A 19,526-nucleotide genomic window follows, 5' to 3' on the forward strand; every position below is an offset into this window, starting at 1 on the left:
TTACTAGTTCTTTGCCTTATTTCACTACTTTTACTTTACTAGTTCTTTGCGTTATTTCACTACTTTTACTTTACTACTTCTTTGCATTATTTCTCTACTTTTACTTTACTAGTTCTTTGCCTTATTTCACTACTTTTACTTTACTAGTTCTTTACCTTATTTCACTACTTTTACTTTACTACTTCTTTTAGTTATTTCACTACTTTTACTTTACTACTTCTTTGCATTATTTCTCTTTTACTTTACTCTTTCTTTGCGTTTTTTCACTGCTTTTACTTTACTAGTTCTTTGCCTTATTTCTCAACTTTTACTTTACTAGTTCTTTGCGTTATTTCACTACTTTTACTTTACTACTTCTTTGCATTATTTCTCTACTTTTACTTTACTAGTTCTTTGCCTTATTTCACTACTTTTACTTTACTAGTTCTTTACCTTATTTCACTACTTTTACTTTACTACTTCTTTGCATTATTTCTCTTTTACTTTACTCTTTCTTTGCGTTTTTTCACTGCTTTTACTTTACTAGTTCTTTGCCTTATTTCTCAACTTTTACTTTACTAGTTCTTTGCGTTATATCACTACTTTTATTTTACTAGTTCTTTTAGTTATTTCACTACTTTTACTTTACTAGTTTTTTGCATTATTTCACTACTTTTACAAATTCTTTGCATTATCTCACTGCTTTTACTTTACTAGTTCTTTGCATTATTTCACTACTTTTACTTTACTAGTTCTTTGCATTATTTCACTATTTTTACTTTACTAGTCCTTTACTGTGGTCCCTCTGTATATTCTTGGTGGTCTAAAGGTAACCCAGTTCCATACTGGTCCCATGTCCTGGATTTTCACAACTCTCCCACAGCTATAGTGTGATTCCAATTGTAACATTCTATTTGAATGTTGCTATTAAACACATTCTAATATTTAGGTAGGTTTATTTTTTATCTTCTCTGCAAAATAAACTTCCTTTTTTTTTTTCAAAAAGTAAAAAAAAAATCATAATCTTTATTAATATGCTGCCTTTAGGACTTATATAATCGAAAACTCAGCAGATATATATACAGTATGTAAGGAGAGGAACAATAAAATGATGAATAACAGGAAAATGTGTAGCATCAGCACAAACCCACCTGTGCAACCTCTACTACAGAACGTCCTAAGTCGCTTAGTACTTTGCAGGTACAGACGTGTGCAATTGGCCTCTAGATATAATATACCTGATTCACTGGAATATGATGTAATTACAACTAAGCACAACAGGGAAATTACACATAAACCATTGAGGGGTTCAGAAAACCAAACAAGGCAGTAGAACAATGGTTTATAACTCGAAAAAATGGAGAAATTCTTTCACAAATGACAAGTGAGGTTTAAGTAAAGGGATTTAACCACGAATGTAACTGCTTAGAATAAATAATTTACTGTAATTGAATGATCTCTCTTCTCAAAAAATGTTAGTAATGATTCTCAGTGTCAATCAGCTGTAACAAAAGCTGCTGTTTAGTGGAGCTCTATGTGTAAATCCTTACTTAGACCTCAGCTTAATTTTACAGATTAAGTAATAATGGAATAAGTTAGGTTTGAGAATCCTTTCGAGACGATACGTCCATGGGTTTCCATCAGATACAATGATTTCTTCCCATTCTCCAAAATTACTTCTTTTTAAAATGACCCCACTTTGCGACCGAGGTGGTGGCGCATGTGGCTTTAATGAGAAAACGAATTGTGAGCTTCACTGGGGAATATATGTCTTTTGGAGCTTTTTCTGCGGTCTAAAATGAGATTATTAAAAACATATAGGCGTAAAATTAGGAATAACGTAACATATGTAGGAATTTAACCCAAATGTGAGGCTGTCTTCAGATTAGTATATTTGTGCCAAGTTTTAATCGTTTAGGCATTTCACATTCCCAATTTTGTATATTCCGAGAACCAGTTTCTCCTCAATTTCATGGCTACATTTTGAATATTCAGACCTTTCATAGTTTATTATATATTGATCATACACTTCCAGTTGTAACATATGCTTCCTCATTGTTCTGTGTTCTGTAGTGTTAGAGTTGAGCGAAAAGCCCTGGTCCGGTGTCCAGTCTGGACCTACATGGCAATCAGACCAGGACAGTCTTCACTTGTACAACTAGCATACTACACCCACCATTGTGTGCACCTCTAGCATTTACTAGGCCCTGTGGTCTCATGACATTGCGTGAGTACTAGTGAAGTGCCTAGTAAACATTAGAGGTGCCCAGAATTCCCGGTGGAGGATGCCAACCATAGAAGTGAAGACTACACTGATGTGGCCACCATGAAGGACCAGACTGATCACCGGACCAAGGCAGTGTAATTTTTCGTGCTCAACTCTAACCAGTGCCGTAAAACTCTGTGTATTCTGCATCTGTCCCCTACATATTTGGCCACAATTGCCTCCTGTACCCATGTTTGCTCGACAAGTCCATTGGGTTCCTCATGTAGACATACACGGCTTTGATGTATTTTCATTCTGTATTTTAATCAAGTTTTCTGACTTTTCAAAAGCATATTTTTCATTTTTGTGACCATATCCATCTTTTTAATTAAACTCATCTTTTCCACTCTGTGTTCTGATCATATTTGTTCTATTTCCAGTAAGCTGGGTCTCATAATAATTGGGTAAGGGAATCTATCGTCAGGCTTATGCCTCCTTGTCTCAATGTAGTGACAAAGACCCCTATTCCTCCACTGAGTCACTTACTTTATTACACTCTTGTAAAAACAGTATACCCCCTGGACTCCCGCAATAGTGGGCAAGTCTACAGGGCGCCAATAAAGTCTTCTGAAATGTCGCAGAAAGAACGGTATAGGGAGTAAGCTGTCAATCTATCATCATGGCTGGGGATCAGCAGCAGCTCATGAATATTGCGGATTGTGTACATCTCGGAAAAACTGAGTTTTCAGCAGCCCTGTGTAATGTCACCTTCAGTCCTGTACTTTGCTTGTTAACATCTGGGCAGTATTTCAAGAAAGCTGCTCCATTTTACATTCCTTTTAAATTGTTAAGAGTGCTAGTATATTTGTCAGAGTTTTATGAGTTAGAAGCAAATCGGTTTCAACGTGTGAGCCAATAATCCAGTTATACGAAGCCTCTTATTTTTAGAGTCCTCTTGTGACGTTTTTTGGGGGAAATTTTGATTAGGTGCAAATAAGTCTAAGAGATTTGCCCGTAGAAGAACAAGTCAATCGGGTGTTACATGTGGACTTTAGAGAGGTCTATGACTAAGCTTGTCTCAGCTGTGAAGTTGTGGCCATCTTGATATGACATGTAGAAGAGAAAGAAGCATTTATTGTGCCTTTGGGTTGGGCTCAAAACCCGAAATATGGCCTGGTTGTTGGAGCTGGGAGAGATATGGATTGGCTCCCACTTAACCCATCTTATGTCTGGAGGTGTCCAACTAAGCTCATTAGAAGCCAGATGAGGAGGCTCCTTTTCCTATATACCAAAAACATGGCTCCCAGTTTGACCAACAGACCATGTTAAGGCCTGTGGAAGTCTCCATCACCTTAGGGACGGTATAGACATTATATTATAATTTGGGTGGCAGGTAAAGGGCCTTACGCCTACTATTGCTTTGCTGTATATTAAGATAACAAAGCTGGTTGGATGGGAGACATATTTTACAGGAAGGGGCCCAGAATGGGGGACATATATTACTGGAAGGGCCAGGATGGAGACATTACACCAAGATGAGGGACATTATAACTGGCAGGGCCCATGATGGGGGATATTATATCAGGAAGAGGCTAGGATAGGGACATTATTACAGGAAGGGGCTCAGGATGGGGACATTACACCAGGATGGGGGACATTATAACTAGAAGGAGCCCAGGATGGGGGATATTATATCAGGAAGAGGCTAGGATAGGGACATTATTACAGGAAAGGACTCAGGATGGGGACATTACACAAGGATGAGGGACATTATAACTGTAGAGCTCAGGATGGGGGATATTATATCAGGAAGGAGCTAGGATAGTGACATTATTACAGGAAGAGGCTCAGGATGGGGACATTATAGCAAGAATGGGGCCAGTATGGGGAACATAAGACCAGGAAGGTGCCCAGGATATTGGATATTATTACTGGAAGGGGCCTAACATGGTGAACATTCATACTGGACGGGGCACAGGATGTTGGACATTATTACTAAAAAAAGCCCAGGATGGGGGACATTTTTACTATAAGTGGCATAGGATGGGGGACATTATTATCAGAACTGGCCCATGGTTAGAGGACATTATATCAAGAATGTGCCAAGGATGGGTGACATTAGTACAGGATGGGGGACATTATTACTGCACCTCTCATTCAGGTTAATATTGCATCTTATAGACCCCTCTTGATTCAATTGATCACATTGATTCCAAAACTTGCTTATAGAAATCTTTTATATTTTGTATATATTAGTAATTATATATTTATTATATTTGATAGATTGCACATATCTACATTTCTACTCCCTATCATTTGTATTGTTTTCAGGTTTCTAGTCTTTTTTTTTTTTTTCTTTTTTCCATTGGCTCCTGAATGTTTGTCTATGGCTCCAGGATGTAATGGGATAATATGCATCTTGAGTGTCTTGTGGATTTTGGTATTTTGTGGTGTTTATAGCTGTATACAGTATTTTATGGCTTACATGTGTCCGTAAAGAACAACCAGACAAACAGCATGTCCTCATTTTGCAAGATTTTCTTTAAAGTGGCCTTAAGGGTACTGTCACACAGTACCATTTTGATCGCTACGACGTTATGATTCGTGACGTTCTAGCGATATCGTTACGATATCGCAGTGTCTGACACGCAGCAGCGATCAGGGATCCTGCTGAGAATCGTACGTCGTAGCAGATCGTGTGGAACTTTCTTTCGTCGCTTGATCACCCGCTGACATCGCTGGATCGTTGTGTGTGACAGCGATCCAGCGATGTGTTCGCTTGTAACCAGGGTAAACATCGGGTAACTAAGCGCAGGGCCGCGCTTAGTAACCCGATGTTTACCGTGGTTACCAGCGTAAACGTAAAAAAACAAACAGTACATACTTACATTCCGGTGTCTGTCCTCCAGCGTCTCAGCTTCTCTCCACTGTGTGAGCGTCTGCCAGCCGGAAAGCGAGCACAGCGGTGACGTCTGACGTCACCGCTCTGCTTGCCGGCTATGGCGCTTACACAGTGGAGAGAAGCAGAACGCCGGGGACAGACACCGGAATGTAAGTATGTACTGTTTGTTTTTTTTACGTTTACGCTGGTAACCACGGTAAACATCGGGTTACTAAGCGCGGCCCTGCGCTTAGTTACCCGATGTTTACCCTGTTACCGGGGACTTCGGCATCGCTCCAGCGCCGTGATTGCAACGTGTGACCGCAGTCTACGACGCTGGAGCGATATTCATACGATCGCTGCGACGTCACGGATCGTGCCGTCGTAGCGATCAAAATGGTACTGTGTGACAGTACCCTAAAGGTACCGTCACACTAGGCGATATCGCCAGCAATCCGTGACGTTGCAGCGACCTGGATGGCGATATCGCTGTATTTGACACGCAGCAGCGATCTGGATCCCGCTGTGAAATTGCTGGTCGCTGCTAGAAGGTCTGCACATTATTTGGTCGCTAGGTCGCCGTGTATCGCCGTGTTTGACAGCAAAAGCGACGATACCAGCGATATTTTACACTGGTAACCAGGGTAAACATCGGGTTACTAAGCGCAGGGCCGCGCTTAGTAACCCGATGTTTACCCTGGTTACCAGCGTAAAAGTTAAAAAAACAAACAGCACATACTCACCTGCGCGTCCCCCAGCCTCTGCTTCCTGACACTAAAGCGCCGGCCCTAAACTGAAAGTGAAAGCAACAGCGGTGACGTCACCGCTCTGCTGTTAGGGCCGGAGCTCAGTCAGCGTCAGGATGCAGAGGCTGGGGGACGCGCAGGTGAGCATGTACTGTTTGTTTTTTTAACTTTTACCCGGGTAACCAGGGTAAACATCGGGTTACTAAGCGCAGGGCCGCGCTTAGTAACCCGATGTTTACCCTGGTTACCAAAAAAAACAAACAGTACATACTCGCCTTTCGGTGTCCAGGTCCCTTGCCGCCTGCTTCCTGCTCTGACTGAGATCCGGCCGTACAGTGAGAAGTGAGAGCAGCAGTGACGTCACCGCTCTGCTCTCACTTCTCACTGTACGGCCGGGAGTCAGTGAGAGCAGGAAGCAGACGGCAAGGGACCTGACGGACATCAGAAGGCGAGTATGTACTGTTTGTTTTTTTTTACATTTACGCTGGTAACCAGGGTAAACATCGGGTTACTAAGCGCGGCCCTGCGCTTAGTAACCCGATGTTTACCCTGGTTACCAGTGAAGACATCGCTGGATCGGTGTCACACACACCGATTCAGCAATGTCAGCGGGGCCTCAACGACCAAAAAAAGGTCCAGGCCATTCCGACACGACCAGCGATCTCGCAGCAGGGGCCTGATCGCTGGTACGTGTCACACATAGCGAGATCGCTATGGAGGTCGCTGTTGCGTCACAAAACTTGTGACTCAGCAGCGATCTCGCTAGCGATCTCGCTATGTGAGACGGGGCCTTTAGTGTGACGGTACCTTAAGTGTCCCTTAAATGTCAGAAATCCGGGAACCTTAAGGCCCCGTCTCACATAGCGAGATCGCTAGCGAGATCGCTGCTGAGTCACAAGTTTTGTGACGCAACAGCGACCTCCATAGCGATGTCGCTATGTGTGACACGTACCAGCGATCAGGCCCCTGCTGCGAGATCGCTGGTCGTGTCAGAATGGCCTGGACCTTTTTTTGGTCGTTGAGGCCCCGCTGACATCGCTGAATCGGTGTGTGTGACACCGATCCAGCGATGTCTTCACTGGTAACCAGGGTAAACATCGGGTTACTAAGCGCAGGGCCGCGCTTAGTAACCCGATGTTTACCCTGGTTACCAAAAAAAACAAACAGTACATACTCGCCTTTCGGTGTCCAGGTCCCTTGCTGTCTGCTTCCTGCTCTGACTGACTGCCGCCGTACAGTGAGAAGTGAGAGCACAGCAGTGACGTCACCGCTGCGCTCTGCTCTCAGTGTACGGCGGCTCAGTCAGTCAGAGCAGGAAGCAGACAGCAAGGGACCTGGACACCGAAAGGCGAGTATGTACTGTTTGTTTTTTTTGGTAACCAGGGTAAACATCGGGTTACTAAGCGCGGCCCTGCGCTTAGTAACCCGATGTTTACCCTGGTTACCCGGGTGCTGCAGGGGGACTTCGGCATCGTTGAAGACAGTTTCAACGATGCCGAAGTCGTTCCCCTGATCGTTGGTCGCTGGGGAGAGCGGTCTGTGTGACAGCTCCCCAGCGACCACACAGCGACTTACCAACGATCACGGCCAGGTCGTATCGCTGGTCGTGATCGTTGGTAAATCGCTTTGTGAGACGGGGCCTTTAGTTTCATGGAAAAAAAAATTGTCAAAAGAATAAACACACAATTTATGTTAAAAACAAATATAAAATAATAATAATAATATACTGTATATATATATATATATATATGTATATATATATATATATATATATATATATATATATATATATATAAATAAATAGTCGATTGCACAGTCTATGATTCATGATTCCTGACTGTCGGGGCATGCTGGGTGTAGTAGTTTCACATTCTAAAACGGATTTTCGTTGGTACTTTATGAGTTATTGGCCCCTTAAAAATATATATATATTTCATGACATTCATAAAAGAGACGGCCAAATGCTCCAGCCTGGATGAAAATGATACAAGCTGGACCGAAAACGACATGTCTGTGTACAGCAGCCACAGAGAAGACAAGCAGAGAGCTTATGACGGCCATTATATGAATAGCTGGGGGTCTCGGCTCCAGGAATGGAGCATGTACAATACTTTCCTCCTGATCACTGACCGCCATCCATCCAGTCTAATATGTGTACGGCCCTACACCAGCATTATCTGCTTAGTACATGTCCCCTTTAATTTGCATTCCACTTTACGCCATTTTCGTTGACCTTTGGCGAACGTTTAGGAAAATCCAGCAAAGTTACAGAACAGACAAACCCTGATATAATGTCATTTTTGGTCGCACTCCCTTCAGCAGTGGAACACGGAGAGCTGCAGAGTATGTCAGTGACTTGTGGTTTTCCTGCAGGCGGCCCTATGCTGGGATACTAATCAGAACTAACCTACTGCGCAGAAACTGATTACGGGATGGCGTGTGTTTGATAGCCTTTAAAATATAGGTTTCACCTCCCCAAATGGCCCTAATGTTGAACTCATCATAATTGTGACAGCCACTGTTCCCTTATCAATGCCAGCCACGGTGCCTCATAACAATGCCAGTTTCAGAGACCATAATGAAGGCAGCCACAGTACCCCATAACAATGACAGCTGCAGTGCTCCATTACAATGCCAGCCACAATGCCCCATAACAATGACAGTCATAGTGCCCCATAACAATGCCAGCCACAGTGCCCCATAACAGTGACAGCCGCAGTGCCCCATTACAATGCCAGTCACAGTGCCCCATAACAATGACAGTCATAGTGCCCCATAACAATGCCAGCCACAGTGCCCCATAACAATGACAGCCGCAATGCCCCATTACAATGCCAGTCACAGTGCCCCATTACAATGCCAGCCACAATGCCCCATAACAATGACAGTCATAGTGCCCCATAACAATGCCAGCCACAGTGCCCCATTACAATGCCAGCCACAGTGCCCCATTACAATGCTAGCCACAATGCCCCATAACAATGACAGCCACAGTGCCCCATTACAATGACAGCTACAGTGCCCCATAACAGTGACAGCCACAATGCCCCATAATAATGACAGCCCAATGCCCCATAACAATGACAGTCATAGTGCCCCATAATAATGCCAGCCACAGTGCCCCATAACAATGCCAGCCACAATGCCCCATAACAATGACAGTCATAGTGCCCCATTACAATGACAGCCACAGTGCCCCATAACAATGCCAGCCACAATGCCCCATTACAATGCCAGCCACAGTGCCCCATTACAATGACAGCCACAGTGCCCCATTACAATGACAGCCACAGTGCCCCATTACAATGCCAGCCACAGTGCCCCATTACAATGCCAGCCACAGTGCCCCATAACAATGACAGTCATAGTGCCCCATTACAATGACAGCCACAGTGCCCCATAACAATGACAGCCACAGTGCCCCATTACAATGCCAGCCACAGTGCCCCATTACAAGGACAGCCACAGTGCCCCATTACAAGGACAGCCACAGTGCCCCATAACAGTGACAGCTACAATGCCCCATAACAATGACAGTCATAGTGCCCCATAATAATGACAGCCACAGTGCCCCATAACAATGACAGCCACAATGCGCCATAACAATGACAGTCATAGTGCCCCATAATAATGACAGCCATAATGAGCCATAACAATGACAGTCATAGTGCCCCATAATAATGACAGCCACAGTGCCCCATAACAATGACAGCCACAATGCCCCATAACAATGACAGTCATAGTGCCCCATAACAATGACAGCCACAATGCCCCATAACAATGACAGCCACAGTGCCCCATAACAATGACAGTCACAGTGCCCCATAACATTGACAGCCAGTGCCCCATATCAAAGGCAGCCACATTGCCTCATAACAATGGCAGCCACAGTGCCCCATAACAATGACAGCCACAGTGCCCCATAACAATGACAGTCATAGTGCCCCATAATAATGCCAGCCACAGTGCCCCATTACAATGACAGCCGCAATGCCCCATTACAATGCCAGTCACAGTGCCCCATTACAATGCCAGACACAATGCCCCATAACAATGACAGTCATAGTGCCCCATTACAATGACAGCCACAGTGCCCCATAACAATGCCAGCCACAGTGCCCCATTACAATGCCAGCCACAGTGCCCCATTACAATGCTAGCCACAATGCCCCATAACAATGACAGCCACAGTGCCCCATTACAATGACAGCTATAGTGCCCCATAACAGTGACAGCCACAATGCCCCATAACAAAGACAGTCATAGTGCCCCATAATAATGACAGCCACAGTGCCCCATAACAATGCCAGCCACAATGCCCCATAACAATGACAGTCATAGTGCCCCATTACAATGACAGCCACAGTGCCCCATAACAATGCCAGCCACAATGCTCCATTACAATGCCAGCCACAGTGCCCCATTACAATGCCAGCCACAGTGCCCCATTACAATGCCAGCCACAGTGCCCCATAATAATGACAGTCATAGTGCCCCATTACAATGCCAGCCACAGTGCCCCATAACAATGACAGCCACAGTGCCCCATTACAATGCCAGCCACAGTGCCCCATTACAAGGACAGCCACAGTGCCCCATAACAGTGACAGCCACAATGCCCCATAACAATGACAGTCATAGTGCCCCATAATAATGACAGCCACAGTGCCCCATAACAATGACAGCCACAATGCGCCATAACAATGACAGTCATAGTGCCCCATAATAATGACATCCATAATGAGCCATAACAATGACAGTCATAGTGCCCCATAATAATGACAGCCACAGTGCCCCATAACAATGACAGCCACAATGCCCCATAACAATGACAGCCACAGTGCCCCATAACAATGACAGCCACAGTGCCCCATAACAATGACAGTCACAGTGCCCCATAACATTGACAGCCAGTGCCCCATATCAAAGGCAGCCACAGTGCCCCATAATGGCAGCCACAGTGCCCCATAACAATGACAGCCACAGTGCCCCATAACAATGACAGTCACAGTCCCATATAACAATGACAGTCACAGTGCCCCATTACAATGAGTCGCAGTACCCGATAGCAATGGCAGTCAGTGTCCCCTATAACAGTCACAGTGCCACATAAAAGTTACAGCCACAGTGCCCCATACCAATGACAGCCACAGTGCCCCATAACAATGACAGCCACAGTACCTCATTAAATGCTAGCCACAGTGCCCCATAACAATGAGTCACAATGCCCCATAATAATGACAGCCACAATGCCCCATAACAATGACAGTTATAGTGCCCCATAATAATGACAGCCACAGTGCCCCATAACAATGACAGCCACAATGCCCCATAACAATGACAGTCATAGTCCCCATTACAATGACAGCCACAGTGCCCCATAACAGTGAAATCACAGTGCCCCATAACAATGACAGTCACAGTGGCCCATAACAAAGGCAGCCACGGTGCCCCATAACAATGACAGCCACAGTGCCCCTTGACAATGACAGTCACAGTCCCATATAACAATGACAGTCACAGTGCCCCATTACAATGACAGTCACAGTACCCGATAGCAATGGCAGTCAGTGTCCCCTATAACAGTCACAGTGCCACATAAAAGTGACAGCCACAGTGCCCCATAACAATGACAGCCACAGTGCTACATTACAATGACAGCCACAGTGCCCCATAACAATGCCAGCCACAGTGCCCCATTACAATGCCAGCCACAGTGCCCCATTAAATGCCAGCCACAGTGCCCCATAACAATGACAGCCACAGTGCCCCATAACAATGACAGCCACAATGCCCTGTAATAATGACAGCCACAATGCCCCATAACAATGACAGTCATAGTGCCCCATAATAATGACAGCCACGGTGCCCCATAACAATGACAGCCACAATGCCCCATAACAATGACAGTCATAGTGCCACATTACAATGACAGCCACAGTGCCCCATAACAATGACAGTCACAGTGCCCCATAACATTGACAGCCAGTGCCCCATAACAAAAGCAGCCACAGTGCCCCATAACAAAGGCAGCCACAGTGCCCCATAACAATGACAGCCACAGTGCACCATAACAATGACAGTCACAGTCCCATATAACAATGACAGCCACAGTGCCCCATTACAATGACAGTCGCAGTACCCGATAGCAATGGCAGTCAGTGTCCCCTATAAGTCACAGTGCCACATAAAAGTTACAGCCACAGTGCCCCATAACAATGACAGCCACAGTGCCCCATTACAATGCCATCCACAGTGCCCCATAACAATGACAGCCACAGTGCCCCATAACAATGACAACCACAATGCCCCATATCAATGAGTCATATTGTCCCATAACAATGACGGCCACAATGCCCCATAACACTAACAGTCATAGTGCCCCATTACAATGACAGCCACAGTGCCCCATAACAGTGAAATCACAGTGCCCCATAACAATGACAGTCACAGTGGCCCATAACATTGACAGCCACAGTGCCCCATAACAAAGGCAGCCACAGTGCCCCTTAACATTGACCGTCACAGTCCCATATAACAATGACAGTCACAGTTCCCCATTACAATGAGAGTCGCAGTACCCCATATCAATGGCAGTCAGTGTCCCCTATAACAGTCACAGTGCCACATAAAAGTTACAGCCACAGTGCCCCAATAACAGTGACAGCCACAGTACCCCATAACAATCACAGCCATAGTGCACCATAACAAAGGCAGCCACAGTCCCCTATAACAGTGACATGCACTGGTGACCCATAATAGTTAAAACCTCAATGCCCCATAGCAATGTCAGCCACGGTGCCAATGGACAGTGACAGTCAAAGTGTTCCCCTAAAAGTTATAGCCACAGTGTGCTATAACAGTGACAACAATGGTGCCCCATGACAGTGACAACCAGAGTCCCCAATAACTGTGCCAGCCGTAATGCCCCATAACAGTTACCGACACAGACCCCTATAACAATGACATGCACTGGTGCCCCATAATAGTGTCAGCAACAATGTCCCATAGCAATGTCAGCCACGGTGCCAATGGACAGTGACAGTCAAAGTGTTCCCCTAAAAGTTATAGCCACAATGTGCTATAAAAGTGACAACAATGGTGCCCCATGACAGTGACAACCAGAGTCCCCTATAACTGTGCCAGCCATAATGCCCCATAAGTTACTGACACAGACCCCTATAACAGTGACAGCAATGGTGCCCCATAATAGGGTCAGCCACAATGCCCCATAACAATGACAGCCACGGTGCCAATGGACAGTGGCAGCCACAGTGTCCCCCCAGTTATAGCCACAATCCCCTATAACAGTGACAACCAGTAACAATGTCACACAAGGGGGCCCATAATATTTTCAATCAAAATACCCCATACCATTGACAGCTACATAGCACCAATAACAGTTGTAGCTACGGTGCCCTTTAAATAGTAGTAGCTAGTTTTCCCCAAATTAGGGTACCAGCTGAAGCCTCCCCCTTTACTCACTGGTTTAGTGATGGTGGCCAGGACTGGTGTCTGCCAGTAGAGGGTCCACACTTGCACTTGCATGCACCAGCAGACACTCTGCATGCGTTACAGTGCAGGCAGCAGGGACCAGTACGGCCATTGCTGACCCACCTATGAACATTGGGGTACTAAGCCCACTCTTCTTGGAGTCTGTAAGGTCTCCTCTCCCCAGGATAGTTTGCAGACATAATACTATTATTTTTGCAAGGTTAATTATGAAGCTGATTATTTTGAGAAATTGCCCATTGCCATACATAACATAACATGCTGCACACTGCGTGATGCTACAAGTCGGTCATCTCGATGAACTACAACTCCCAGTATATCTGACCAGGTTCTGCAACAGCTGGAAAGCTACAAGTTGGCCAGAGCTTTTGCAGAAGTTGACGGTTGGATAAGATCGTCGTAGACATGCAGATCCTACACATCCTTCCAGAAACATTGATGGTAATTAGTGAACGTCTTACTGTGGAAAATAACGAGCTGGCACAGCAGCAGACGGTGGATCAGCCCCATGTCTTCTGCGTAATCTTGCGGTTGTCCAGAATCACCTGCGCTGGAGTTTAGCGCGCTCCGCTCTAGCAGGTATGATCCGGTGGGAAATGGCTCTTCTCAGTAGATACACAACATCTGCTTAACAAAAACAGTTTTGGTGTTTCGCTCCCCCCTAACGACTTACAGACCCCTTTTTTTCATCCCCTTAGCCCTATCCTATCCCAGGCTTGTTACAGCCTCTTTTTGTGAGTTGCACACAGACCCAGAAACAACTGTGAACTCTAAAACCTCCTCTTTTCTGTCCCTCCACCCTTCTCCGTCCTGATCTTAGCTTGGAATTCATCTTCGGGAAGTCTGTACAAGTCGCAGCTGTAGGAGGCAGATCCTGACACAACCCCATCAAGTAGCGTCTGATGTCCCATCTATGTGTTTTATATGCATGTAACCTTTTTCTCGCCCGGCGTTGGGCAACGATGGAGCCGTTGGACGCCAGTCATGAGGATTGAAAGGGATAAAAGTATAAAAGTGTAGCTCGAATTTCCTTTGTGGAGATGTTCTTCCAAATACAGGTGCTTCTCATTAAATTGGAATATCAAAAAAAGTTAATTTATTTCAGTTCTTCAATACAAAAAGTGAAACTCATATATTATGTAGAGTCATTACAAACAGAGTGATCTATTTCACGTGTTTATTTCTGTTAATGTTGATGATTATAGCTTGCAGCCAATGAAAACCCAAAAGTCATTATCTCAGTAAATTAGAATACTTTATAACACCAGCTTGAAAAATGATTTTAAAATCCGAAATGTTGGCCTACTGAAATGTATGTTCAGTACTTGCACTCAATACTTCATCTTACTGCATCAATGTGGCGTGGCATGGAGGCGATCAGCCTGTGGCACTGCTGAGGGGTTATGGAAGCCCAGGTTGCTTTGATAGCAGCCTTCAGCTCGTCTGCATTGTTGGGTCTGGTGTCTCTCATCTTCCTCTTGACAATACTCCATAGATTCTTTATGGGGTTAAGGTCAGGTGAGTTTGCTGCCAATCAAGCACAGTGATACTGTTGTTTGTAAATCAGGTATTGGTACTTTTGGCAGTGTGGACAGGCGCCAAGTCCTATTGGAGAATGAAATTTCCATCTCCAAAAAGCTTGTTGGCAGAGGGAAGCATGAAGTGCTCTAAAATGTCCTGGTAGACGGCTGCGCTGACTTTGGTCTTGATAAAACACAGTGGGCCTACACCAGCAGATGACATGGCTCCCCAAACCATCACTGATTGTGGAAACTTCACACTAGACCTCCAGCAGCTTGGATTGTGGCCTCTCCTCTCTTCCTCCAGACTCTGGGACCTTGATTTCCAAATGTAATGCAAAATTTACTTTCATCTGAAAACAACAGCTTGGACCACTGAGCAACAGTCCAGCTCTTTTTCTCCTTGGCCCAGGTAAGGAATGCGACACTTGTAGCCCATGTCCTGGAGACGTCTTTGTGTGGCGACTCTTGAAGCAATGACTCCAGCAGCAGTCCACTCAGTGTGAATCTCCCCCAAATTTTTGAATGGCCTTTTCTTAACAATCCTTACAAGGCTGCGGTTATCCCGTTTGCTTGTGCACCTTGTCTACCACACTTTTTCCTTCCACTCAACTTTCCATTAATATGCTTGGATACAGCACTCTGTGAACAGCCAGCTTCTTTAGCAATGACCTTTTGTGACTTACCCTCATTGTGGAGTGTGTCAATGACTGCCTTCTGGACATCTGTCAAGTCAGCAGTCTTCCCCATGATTGTGGAGCTACTGAAACAGACTAAGGCACCTTTTTAAACACTTAGGAAGCCTTTGCAGGTGGTTTTTGTTATTTATTCTAATGTAATGAGATAACGACTTCTGGGTTTTCATCAACATTATGAAAAAATCATCAACATTAACAGAAATAAACACTTGAAATAGATCACTCTGTTTGCAATGACTCTATATAATATATGAGTTTCACTTTTTGTATTGAAGAACTGAAATAAATTAACTTTTTGATGATATTCTAATTTTTTGGGTAAGCACCTGTATGATGGGTGAAGTTAAGGCACAGTTGGTAAAAGTCAATATGACTTAATGACTTGGCTAGTAACCAATTATTAATGGCCCTTCATATGTTTTTTACCCTAAGTAACACTATGACACTAGTACTTGAAGCTGCCATCGGCCAGGGAGCCACATACCGAAAGCCTCCCATACACATTAGATGAAAGGCCACCAATTTCGGCAGGACCTCCTGACCATATGATTTGTATATGGGGCCACCTGATTCTCCCCAACAGATAATGTTTGGGTAGAGAAGGATGCCATTGGAGTTTGGATGGATGAATCTTCAGTTCTCCGGGGAGATAGTCCGCCGTCAGAGAAGCCTGGATGTGGCTTTCTTCTCTCCTGTCGAAAACACATGTACGCTGAGCTGAACTGGGTGTTCATGTGTATGAGGGACTCGGGAGAGAGAGCTATCTGCTGAATGAATGGCTATCTAATGTGCACAGCCAGCTTTAGGGTCAGGTGCTGGCAAGCGTATTTTCGGTCCAACAAAACATTGGGTCACACTTGGACCAAAGTTAGTCTATGTGTCATGAACATGTCCAATTTTGATCCGATATTTGGGTCGAACTCGACCATGAAAGTCAATGAATCCATGGAAAACATCGGATCGCACTCAGACCAAAGTTAGTCTATGGGATTGTGCACATGTTCAGTTTTGATCCAATCTTTGAACCAAACTCAGCCATGAAAGTCAGTAAGTCAATGGAAAACATTGGGATGCACTCGGGTGACATCTGAGTGCAGTTCGATTTCCATGCAATGACACAATGGAGAAGATGGAGAAATTTTTTTTCTCCATCTTCTCCTCATCCGAGAGAATTGTATCATAGTATGCTGACAGTCTGCTCAGAGTTTGATCAGAGTGCCATTTACATGATCGACCCGATTCTCTTGGATGAGAAAATCTATAACCATCTGCACCTGCCCTAATAGACACTGGTTAGAAAACATTGCTCTAAATTATAACCATATAGTGAGAAAATAATACCGCCATGCAAGCAATAAATAATGCTATACCTTGGCCATATATAACTTTAGATAAGTGCGTATGCACACTAGTATTTTTTTGTCCGCTGTCTGTTTTTGTCTTCAGCCCATGACATATTAGTCTAAGGATCCTATTAATTTCATAGCACGAGGCATTACTCCCTTAGGCAAAGGCTACATGGCGACGTTGGCTGTGACACATGGCCCATGGCCAAAGATTGCTGTGTGCTGCCGCTATACTGTAATGCATTGGGACTGTGAGAAACTGGCAAATATTCAGACCTTTCCTTTTTTTGTGTGTTTTGCTTGTCGCGGTACGATTATTCCAATCTACCATGAGCCACTTAAGATACAGACATCTTCCTATATGGTAACGCGGCCACCACGGGGGGCCATTATCCACGTGTGACTATTATCGTAGCTGCGCCTCTGGAAACTAGAAACTGCTTTCTGATATGTGGACGAAATGACGGGAAAATGTTTTTTCTGCATCTCTTAAGGAAAATCATGTGCAGATTATAAAGTCGAAGCAACTATTTCCTGTGAAATCACATCCAGACCCACAAAGGCAGAAACAGTTCAGTTTCGTGAGAAATGAGCGCTGCTGACAGTTGTGCAATAGCCATTTATTACAGCATAGAACCGATCCATGAAATATATGCAAATAAATCACTGGTCTAATCCGTCGTTCACAAAATGAAGTGCAGCCTTGAAGGGTTAGTCCCACAATCGCATTGATTTTCTTGCCCCTGTGTGTCTTTTTTCATCTCTATCTGTCCCCCTGTGCATCCATCTTTACATAGCAGAATGGGCGGTCCGATACTTATCTGCTAAAACTACATCTTCCAGCAGCACCTTGCTTCTCTTCAGTGCTGCAAACCCCTCTCTCTCTCTCCCGATGAGCTCCACCTCTCAGGCTTCTCTTCAAAACCAAGTGTAACATTCACCTTTTGCTTCTGTACACTCTGCTTCTGCACAGTAGCCGGGCCTGACCAATTTTAGCTAGACTAGCGTAGCAGCATTGTGATTTCACATCAATGGCTAGTTCTAGCAGAGCTAAACTCTTCTGCACTACTCCACAATAGCAGAGCTGTATTTGTTACCTGCTACAGACAGATCAATTTTGCGAAACTGAAAATATATAAATGTACTTGTCATAAGATAATCCTGTGCTCGCATCACTGGTGTCACTGAACCGGGCAACAAGCACAGGTTAATGAATCTCAGCCCCGGTACAAAGCCCAATCCTGCAGTAAATCTCTCCTTCTGTCACCTATGTACAGAGCCCCCTCCTGCAATGTCTGTCCTCTCAGCCTTTCTACACAAAGCCCTACCTGTAGTAAATCTCTCCTTCTGTCACCTATGTACAGAGCCCCTTCCTGCAATGTCTGTCCTCTCAGCCTTTCTACACAAAGCCCTATCCTGTAGTAAATCTCTCCTTCTGTCACCTATGTACAGAGTCCCCTCCTGCAATGTCTGTCCTCTCAGCCTTTCTACACAAAGCCCTATCCTGTAGTAAATCTCTCCTTCTGTCACCTATGTACAGAGCCCCTTCCTGCAATGTCTGTCCTCTCAGCCTTTCTACACAAAGCCCTACCTGTAGTAAATCTCTCCTTCTGTCACATATGTACAGAACCCCTTCCTGCAATGTCTGTCCTCTCAGCCTTTCTACACAAAGCCCTATCCTGTAGTAAATCTCTCCTTCTGTCACCTATGTACAGAGTCCCCTCCTGCAATGTCTGTCCTCTCAGCCTTTCTACACAAAGCCCTATCCTGTAGTAAATCTCTCCTTCTGTCACCTATGTAGAGTCCCGTCCTGCAATGTCTGTCCTCTCAGCCTTTCTACACAAAGCCCTATCCTGTAGTAAATCTCTCCTTCTGTCACCTATGTACAGAGTCCCCTCCTGCAATATGTCTGTCCTCTCATCCCTTCTACACAGAGCCCAATCCTGCAGTAAATCTCTCCTTCGCGTTTCGCATTGGCTTCCTCAGGGGCCAAGTGTTTTACCTAAAATATGGAGCTTTCTTGGGGCAGAGGGACGCTTGACAGATCCTACTACAAACTACACCAGAAAAGCTCCATATTTTAGGTAAAACAATGTTTTATACCATGATACTGTTCTCCATTGCACCGAGATTTTGAATAGCCACTCGGCTTCTATAAGAGAAGAATGCTGCTATAGTTTACATTCATATGCGCTTTAACAATACTTACCTTTCCACGTGTTAGGTTCTGTCACGGTGGGGTTTGTACTTATTATTATTATTATTTATTGTTATAGCGCCATTTATTCCATGGCGCTTCACATGTGAGGAGGGGTATACATAATAAAAACAAGTACAATAATCTTAAACAATACAAGTCATGACTGGTACAGGAGGAGTGAGGACCCTGCCCGCGAGGGCTCACAATCTACAAGGGATGGGTGAGAATACAGTAGGTGAGGATACTGTATGATATTGCTCTCTGTCCTATTTAGCACTGTTTATTGCAATATATAGGAATAAGCATAGCTTTACCTACAGTATATGCATGGCTGCACTTTAATAGGATTTCCTTATACTTACCTAGTATGCTTTGGCTTCAGATGCATAAGATCATTGTTTCTGTATGCACTGCTCTGTTATTTTTCTGAGAGATACC

At 44.7% G+C, this 19,526-nt stretch overlaps 1 protein-coding gene across 1 annotated transcript in view; it reads right to left on the reverse strand.

Annotated features, from left to right (window-relative positions):
* MXRA8 (matrix remodeling associated 8) overlaps positions 1-14,031 on the reverse strand; it is a 40,549-nt gene extending 26,518 nt beyond the window's left edge. The window contains exon 1 of the mRNA XM_077250137.1: positions 13,786-14,031. Coding sequence (XP_077106252.1) covers positions 13,786-13,834 — 49 coding nt within the window. The 5' untranslated portion in view covers positions 13,835-14,031. The remainder of the gene's footprint in view (positions 1-13,785) is intronic.
* Positions 14,032-19,526: the final 5,495 nt, after the last annotated feature.

Source organism: Ranitomeya variabilis, chromosome 4, assembly GCF_051348905.1.
Source record: "Ranitomeya variabilis isolate aRanVar5 chromosome 4, aRanVar5.hap1, whole genome shotgun sequence".
Classification (NCBI taxonomy): domain Eukaryota; kingdom Metazoa; phylum Chordata; class Amphibia; order Anura; family Dendrobatidae; genus Ranitomeya; species Ranitomeya variabilis.